Source organism: Pteropus alecto, unplaced genomic scaffold, assembly GCF_000325575.1.
Source record: "Pteropus alecto unplaced genomic scaffold, ASM32557v1 scaffold129, whole genome shotgun sequence".
Taxonomy (NCBI): domain Eukaryota; kingdom Metazoa; phylum Chordata; class Mammalia; order Chiroptera; family Pteropodidae; genus Pteropus; species Pteropus alecto.
In genome coordinates, this window is record NW_006442597.1 from 1,125,717 (window position 1) to 1,135,069 (window position 9,353).

Here is a 9,353-nt window from a genome sequence, read left to right on the forward strand (position 1 = left end):
GCGGGGTCTGCATCGAGGTGGTGCTCCGACAAGGCAGGGCCAGAAAGGTGTGCGTCGTCTGCAGAGGAGGCTGCGTCGGAGCTGGGGACGGGGATCGTGTGAGGGACTGGGTTAAGAGTTTCGGAGGACCAGCGGACGAGAGCGAGGTTCTGGGCTCCTGGAAACCCCGTAGGCGGCGCCGGCGGGGCTCAGTGAAAGGCGTAGTTCTGGGCGGTGGCTAGGGCGTAGCGGACTTCCGTGAGGGTGGGGCTCTGTCAGGGCGGGTTTCAGGGCTCTGATAGCTACGTCCCCGACGTCGGGGGCGAGGCCTAGCGGGAAGGGCGGGCTTCAAAGAAGAGCGAGACTTGGAGCTCCTGTGGGATGTGGCCCAGGAGCGGGGCTGGTGTTCAGCTAGGGGCGGGGCTAAAGTCTTGCTGTAGCGCCGCAGTTGAAGCTGGAGGAAGCCCGGCTCAGTGAGGGGCGGGATTCAGTGAGGCGGGCGGGGCGCGGGGCAGCTACGTCAATGACGCTGGGGGCGGGGCCTTCCGGGAAGGGCAGGCCAAGCCAGACAGGTGGGCGGCGGTCTCTCCCGGCCCGCTGGCGGCAGCCAAACTGACGGACTGAGTGGCAGACGGCGGCAGGGCTACGGGCCGGTGCCGGCCGAGTGCACGCCGTGCCGACGCCATGACAGGTGAGCGCGGCCGGGCCAAGGTCGTGCCTGATGTCCCTGGATGGGCATGCGACCCCGGTGGTCCCCAGAACCTAGTTATACCGACTTCGGCCCGGGGGCGGCTTCTCGCTGTGTTGGCCCAGTGACCTTGTCCGTGACTGCGTGCCCATGACAGCCTCCCCTGTCTGCGGAGTTCAGTGGACTGGGAGCGTGGTCAAGTCCGGTAGGTTTCCGTAGGGCGAGGTCAGGTCCTGGAGGGTTCTGGGGTGGAGGGTGTGGTCAGGCCCTGAAAGGTTCTGAGGAACGAAGGCCGGTGTGCATCTGTGGCCGGGGAGGGGGAGGTGCTGGGGTGAGGAGACCACCTGACAGAGTAGGACGTAAAAGTGGAAATGGTGTCAGGAATACTCTTTCTGGTCCTACTGTGCTTCTGGTAGGAGATAGACACTCCATCTTCACAGCCACGTGACCAAGAGGCCCCACAGGCGCTGCATTTTGCGGCAGTGTGTGGTACCCTGGGGACTCTCTGTTCCCTCTCTAGCTGCACCGCTCCGTTAAGGACAGGTCCAGGGGAATCCGGAACACGGACTGAGCCCCCCAAAGCTTTGTGCTCCACACTGGGCGGCCCCAGGCCCTCCAACATCTTTTTTTCAGAATGGAATCACCAGCCCAAACATTCCTGAGGGCCTCTGGGGGCCTCACCTTCCTCCTGCCCAAGCCAAGTGGGGTCACAGTGCTCTGTGGAGCTTCCCCTGTTGGAGAAGCCCTGAGGGTGATGGGCCTGTGACAGAACCATGGCAGAGTGATCAGGGAATGTGGGAGCTCCCAGAAGCCACATCTCATCCCTGAGGGGCCCACTCTTCTGCCTCATGGGGCAGAAGTCATCTAGGGGAGGTCATCTAGGGGGTCAGGAAGGCCCCAGAAGTCCCGGTCCTTTCTCCCCAGAACTCACTGGAGTCCCAGCCTGGATCCTGCACACTGGTGACTTCAGGGACACCACTGTCCCAGCCTAGGCCAGAAGAGACCCCAGCTGCCACCTGCTCCCGTCATGCCTCTGAACCCTTTTTATTTGTGGCTGCTCTTTCTGAGCACCTAACCTGTGCTTGGCCCTGCAGCAGGCATTTCCCATCCCGCAGCTCTATGTGGGAACATGCGGAATATCATCTTTATGTGTGGATGAGGAAACAAAGGCTCATGTTGGGCAGGTGCCAAGCACCAGGCGCCTCAGGTGGTCAGTGGCAGAGCTAGGACTAGACCTGTGTCCTTCCCAGGCCCCCTGATTCCCTCTCTTCCTGCCATCTCTGTGTACTGGGCCTCTAGAGACCCTTCTCCTCACAGCCCTTCATTTTTGGGACAGTAGACCAAGGCCCAGAAAGCATAGGCCTGGGAGCATCAAATGAGCAGCCCTGCAAGGCTCCAGGCATGTCTTCCATAGCTCACTGCTCTGTGCACTGACAGGGGCCTGCTGCATGCTGCTTCTGTGGCTTCTGTGAGAGGCTGTGGAGTATGTGTGGGACCTACTGTGTCTATACTGGGCAGGCACTGGCCAAATGTTACTGCAGCTATTACTGTTGCTGCAGAACCAGTCCCTGCCTGTGGCATGCTGGGGAGTGAGCAGTCTCAGCTCCTCCATGCCCAAGGCCAGGTCAGACTCTGGGTTAGGAAGGGATTCTGGGAAAGTCCATTCAGGAGGGGAGACTGAGGCCCAAGCATCTGTACTGCGGTGGAGTAGGAGCTAGGGGAACTCAAGAGAGCCTCTCTGGGAGGATAGTGAGCTAAGCACAAGTTAGCCAGGTGGAAACCACAGGGACAGGTGTTTTTGGCCTGGGGTAGGAGTCCTGGGCAGTATGGTACAGTTGGGGGGCCACCATGTGGGAAGGCTCAGGGATCTGGGGGGCTAGGTGAGTGCAGGTGGGGCCAGCTCTCACCCAGCCGTAAGTGTCAGGGAGAGGCAGGTAACCAGTTGGGAGTCTGTGGTCCTGGTACCAGCTAGGCAGAAAGGTAGAGGAGGTGAGGCTTGGCAAAGTTAGTTGGCAAAGTCTTGGTGGGTTTTGTGTCAGCATTCTTTCTGTAAAAACTGTCTGGGAATGTTTATCAGGACCTGGAACCAAATTAGTTTCCTTTCCTGTACCTTTTTGTGCCCTGAGTGGCTGCCTGGGTGTGGCTTGTGTGCGCAGTTTACAGCAACCACAGGAAATGCAGGGTGAGACAGGACTCAAAGCCTCAGTCCCTAGGCTGTACCACTGTGCCAGATGAGTCACAGCTGGCGGCAACAGGGGCTCCGCCTGGCTATTGGTTCACAGGACTGGAGGATCCCATGCTGGGTGTGGGCCATGGTCCACCAATAGCTCTCGCTCTTGGGTCTCAGACCTACATCTATTCATTCCAGTACTCTTCAGTGAGTGCCTACTGTGTGCTAGCCCTGTGCACAGCTGCACATACTGGACAGGACAGCCTTGGGCCTGTCCTAGTGAGCCTGGCTGAGAGCAGACATGATGCAGCTAAGTGCATGGTTAATTAGTATGTCAGTTAGTGAAGTGGAAAGTCTGGATGTTGAGAGGTGGCGCCTACACTGTGCTTGGGTCCCAACCTTGATTCATCACTCCCCAGATGGCTGAAGTCTTGGGCAGATACTTTATCTACTCACTATGCCTCACTTTCCCCATCTGATAGTGGGGGTGGTAGTTGTGCTCACACCAATTGAAAAATGAAGATAATCTGCATGAAGAATGAAGATAATCAGAGTGCCTGGCCATGGGGCACACTCTGTGAACTCTGGCTGGTATTCTTAACTTTAGTCAGAGTGCTGAAGCCAGATGGCCAGGCGGGTCCTGCTCATGTGGCTGTGGCAGGTCTCTCAGTGTCCATGTGTGCAGCTTCTCACTGTGATGGGGCTGCTGATGAGTTTGTCTTCCAGGCTGGGAGAATTTAGAAGTTAGAAATTTGTGTCCTGGGGCAAAAAGACTAGCCAGAAGGAGTTGACAATGAGAGAGATGAGGAAGACAAACGGTCTATTAAGTTGACTCTACAGAGGAAATCGGGGAGGAGACCCATTTGTTCCAACATGATGACCCCATTTAAAAAAAAAAAAAAACTCTATTGGGGTATAATTTACTTACAATCAACTGCACTCTTTTTTAGTGAATACTTTGATAAGTTTGGACAAGTGTATACCAGCCCAGACCTAATCAAGTCAGAACATTTCCATTGCTCCTTCCCAGGTAACCCCACCTGACCCAGGGATTCATTTGCTTTCTGTGACCCCCATTTTTTCTTCAGAATTCAACACTGGAATTTCCAAATAGGATTTCTTTTTAATTACTAGATTTTGTTTTAGAGCAATTTTACTGTATAACATATTGAGGAGATAGTACAGAGGATCCATCCCCACCCCCTCCATTTTCTCCTGTTGTTGACATCTTGCATTGGTGATGGTACGTTTGTTACACTTGATAAACCAATATTGATACATTAGTACTAACTATACATTATGGTTCACTCCTTGTATATTCTGAGTTTTGAAAAATGCATAATGTCCTGTATTCACCATTACAGTGTCATACAGAGTAGTTTCATTGCTGTAAAAATCCTTTGCTCCACCTGTTCACCCCTCCCTCTTCCCTAACCCCTGGCAACCTTTCCCTCTTCTCTAATCTCTGGCATGAGTAGTATTGTCATCTTCACAATATTACTGTCTCCATAGTTTTCCATTTTATGTTCGAATCATGCAATATATAGCCTTTTCAGATTAGCTTTTATCAATATGCATTTAAGTTTCCTCCATGTCTTTTTGTGACTCCATAGGTCTTTTTATCACTGAATTATATTTCATCATATAGGTGAACCACAGTTTAATTATCCATTTATTTTATGTGCGTATGTGGTACCATTTTAACTATTTCAGTGGCATTAAATACATTCACAACATTGTAAAACCATAACCACTATCCATTTCTAGAACTTTTTTTTATCATCCCAGACAGAAACTCTATCCTCATTAAACAATAACTCACCTTTCTTTTATGCCTACAGCTCCTGGTAACTACCATTCTACTTTCTGTCTCTAGAATTTGCCTATTCTAGGTATATAAGTGAAGACATACAATACTTGTCCATTTGTGTCTGACTTATTTAAACAGCATAATGTTTTCAAGGTCCACCCCTGCTGTAGTGTGTGTCAGAATTTTCTTTTTAAGGTTGAATAATATTTTATTATGTGTATATACCACATTTTGTTTATTCATTCATTCATTCATCCATCGGTTGTTTCTACCTTTTGGCTACTGTGAATAATGCTACCCTGAACACTGCTGTGCAAGTATCTGTTTGAGTCTCTGCATTCAGTTCTTTTTGGTATATTCCTAGGAATAGAATTGCTCATTCATATGACAACTCAGTGTTCAGCTTTTTGAGGAACTGCCATACTGTTTTTCCTTAGTGGTTGCACCATATTATATGCTCACCAGCAATGCATGATAGTTCCAATTTCATATATATATGAAATATATATATATATATCCCTAATGAGAATGAAGTAATATTATATGCTCCATATTATATGCTCACCAGCAATGCATGATAGTTCCAATTTCATATATATATGAAATATATATATATATATCCCTAATGAGAATGAAGTAATATCTCATTATGGTTTGATTTGTATGTATCTGATGATTGATGATACTGAGTATCTTTTCTTACGCTTAGTAGCCATTTTTATATCTTCTTTGGAGAAATGCATAGTCAAGTCCTTTTTTAATTGAGTTGTTTGTGAATTTGTTGTTGTTGAGTTGTAAGAGTTCTTTATATATTCTGGATAGTAATCCTGAAGCTTCAGAAAAAGAAGTGGAAAAAATAATTCCTTTTGCAATTGCAACAGAAAGAATAAAATACCCAGGAATAAATTTAACGAAACATGTGAAGGACCTATATAATGAAAACTACAAGACCCTATTAAAAGAAATTGAAGAAGATACAAAGAAATGGAAAGATATTCCGTGTTCTTGGATTGGAAGAATCAACATAGTTAAAATGACCATATTACTTAAAGCATTACAGATTTAATGCAATCCCCATCAAAATCCCATTGGCCTTTTTTTACAGAAACAGAACAAAAAATCATCAGATTTGTATGGAAGCACAAAAGACCCCTACTTGCCATAGTCATCCTGAGAAAAAAGAATGAGGCTGGAGGGGAGGCATCACTCTGTCATACTTCAAATTGTACTACAAAGCGACAGTAATCAAAACGGCATGGTATTGGCAGCAAAACAGACACACGAACCAGTGGAACAGAATCGAGAGTCCAAAAGTAAACCCATATTTATATGGGCAAATTTTCGAGAAAAAAGCCAAGAACATACAGTGGAGAAAGGAAAGCCTCTTCAATAAATGGTGCTGGGAAAACTAGAAAACCACCTGCAAAAGAATGAAACTAGGCTGTTGTCTGTCACCACACACCAAAATTAACTCAAAATGGATTAAGGACCTGAATATGAGACCGGAATCAATAAAATACATAGAAGAAAACATAGGATCAAACTCAAGAACCTTGGACTTAAAGAGGATTTTATGAAAAAAATAAATGAATGGGACTACATCAAACTGGATAGTAATCCCTTATCAGATATATGCTTTGCAGATATTCTGTTCCATTCTGTGGGCTGTCTTTTCACTCTGTTTTTTTCCACTCAAAATATTTTTTTTATTTCTGGACTTTTTATTCTAGTTCATCATTCTGTATGTTTGTCCTTATGCCACTACTACACTGTTTTGATTCCTGTAGCTTTGCAGTATTGGAATTGAGAAGTGCGAGTCTTCCAACTTTGTTCTTTTTCAAGATTGTTTTTGCAATGAAGGTTCTTTGAAATATGAATTTTAGGTGGGCCTTCTCTGTTTCTGCAAAAATCATCATTGGGATTTGGATACAGAGTATATTGAATTTGCAGATTGCTTTGAGTAGTATTGTCATTTTCACAATAATAAGTTTTCCAGTCCATGAACATGGGATGTCTTTCCATTTATTTGTGTTTTTTTCTTTCAGAAATTTTTTTTGTGTGTGTGGTTTTCAATGTACAAGTCTTTCACTCCATTGGTAAACTTATTCCTAAGTATTTTATTATTTTTAATGCTACTGTGGATGGAATTGTGTTATTTTTTTGGATTGTTTAATGTTAGTGTATAGAGATGCAACTGATTTTTGTGTGTTGATTTTGTGTCTTGCAACTTTGTTGAATATATTAGTCCTAACAGTTTTAAGTTTGAGGTTTTCTATATATAAGATTATGTCATTGTGAACAGAGATCATTTTACTTCTTCCCTTCTAATTGGATGCCTTTATTTCCTTTTCTTGCCTACTTGCTCTGAATAGGACTTCTAGTACTACGTTGAATAGAAATGGTGAGAGTGGGCATCCTTGTCTTATACTTGATCTTAGGGCAAAAGCTTCCATCTTTTATCATTGAATATGATGTTTACTGTAGACTTATGTATGACCTTTATCATGTTGAGGAAGTTTTCTTCTGTTTCTGATTTACTGATTTTAAATCAAGAGAGAGTATTGCATTTTGTCAAATGCTTTTCCTGTATCACTTGAGATGATCATATTTTTTCTTTTATGCTATTAATGTGAATTATTATATTGATGGATTTTTGTATGTTGAACCATCCTTACATTCTAGGAATAAATCTTTTTACTGTGCTGCTGAATTCAGTTTTCTAGTATTTTTGTTGAGGATTTTTGCATCAGTAATCATGAGTGATACTGGTCTATAGTTTTCTTTTAATGTCTTTGTCTGGTTTTGGTATCAAGGTAATGATGGCTTCAGAGAATGAGTTCTGAAGTGTTACTTCCTATCCAGTTTTTTTGGGGAAGAGTTTGAGAAGGATTGATATTAGTTATTTAAATGTTGGTAGAAGTCACCAGTGAAGCCATCTGATCCTGGACTTTTATTTGCTGGGACAATTTTGATTACTTATTTATTCTCCCTCCTAGTTACACATCTATTCAGATTTTCTATTTCTATATGATTCAGCTTTGGTAAATTGTATTTTTAGGAGTTTGTTCATTTCATCTAGGTCATCCAATTTATTGGCATACAAATGTTTATAGTACCCTCTTATAATCCTTTTTATTCCTGTAAAATTGGTAGTAACGTCTTCACTCTAATTTCTGAGTCTCTTTTTCTTTGTCAGTCTATCTAAAGGTCTGTCAATTTTTGATCTTTTCAATGAACCAACTTTTGGTTTTGTTGATTTTTTTTCCTACTATTTTTTGGTCTTTCATTTACTTTCATTCTAATCTTTATCATTTCCTTCCTTCTGCTGCTTTGGGTTTTAGTTTACTCTTTTTCTGATTCCTTGAACTATAACATTAGGTTATTGATTTAAGATCCTTCTTCTATTTTATTGCATTTACAGCTATAAATTTCCTTCTCAGCACTGCTTTCACTGCATCCCTTGTAATATATGGTATTTCTATTTTCATTTGTCTCAAAGTATTTTCTAATTTCCCTTGTGATTTCTTCTTTGATCCATTGGTTGTTTTATTTCAACATACTTGTTAAATTTTCAGCGTCCCTTCTATTATTTATTTCTAGCTTTATTCCATGTGATCAGAAAAGGTTCTCTGTATAATTTCAACCTTTTTTTCTCTCTTGATCTTGTTTATGGTGGTTTTTTAAAAATTTCTTTATTTTAATTAGTTTCAAGTATACAGTACATTGGTTAGACATCTATATAGTTTGTAAAATGATCCCCCCAATTGCTCCCTCCCTCCCCTGACCCTCCACCTAGCCAATGTATTAATGCTAATTGCATTCCCTGTGCCATGCTCCCCATCCCCATGGCCATTCATCACCTACTAATTTGTACTTCTTTAACCTTTCACCCCAATCTCCCAGCCCCCTAAAACCACCTCCCCTCTGTTTGTCACCAAATTGTCCACTATATTTCTGAGTCTGTTTTTCATTAGTTTGTTCTTTTTATTCCTTAGATTCCGCATATAAGTGAAATCATATAGTGTTTATCTTTCTCTGACTTCTAGGTCCATCAAAGCAATATCTTTTTCCATCCCCTTCCTTTTAGTGTGTGTCTTTTAATCTGAAGTGAGTCTCTTATAGGCAACATGTAGGGGTCTTGTTTTCCTTTCCATTCATCCACTTTTTTAGTTAGAGCACTTAATTCTTTTCCATTTGAGGTACTTATTGATAGGAATGTAGTTGTTACCATTCTTTATTCCTGTTTTTGATACATGCTTTTTCTTAAAGAAGTCCCTCCAACATTTCCTGTAATATCGGCTTGCTGGTGATAAATTCCTGTAGCTTATTTTTGTCTGGGAAGCTCTTTATGTGTCCTTCAACTCTAAATGATAGCTTTGCTGGATAAAGTATTCTTGGTTGTAGATCCTGGGTCTTCATCACATCAAGTATTTTGTGCCAAGCCCTTCTGTCCTGCAAAATGTCTTTTGAGAAATCAGCTGCCAGTCTTATGGGTGTTCTCTTGTAGGTAACTATCTGCTTTTCTCTTGCAGCTTTTAATATTCTTTCTTTGTATTTGACCTTTGGCATTTTAATTATGATGTGTCTTGGTGTGAGCCTCTTTGGATCCCTGGTTTTTGGGATTCTCTGAGCTTCCTGGGGTTTTATGTCTATTTTCTTCACCAGGTTAGGGAAGTTTTCCATCATTATTTCTTCAAACAGCTGTT

At 43.3% G+C, this 9,353-nt stretch overlaps 1 protein-coding gene across 1 annotated transcript in view; it reads left to right on the top strand.

The window, feature by feature from the left end:
* Positions 1-530: 530 nt before the first annotated feature.
* CARD19 (caspase recruitment domain family member 19) overlaps positions 531-9,353 on the top strand; it is a 16,536-nt gene continuing 7,713 nt past the window's right edge. Inside the window, 1 exon segment of the mRNA XM_006922809.3 lies at positions 531-670. Within this exon segment, the coding sequence (XP_006922871.1) occupies positions 664-670 (7 nt within the window). The 5' untranslated portion in view covers positions 531-663.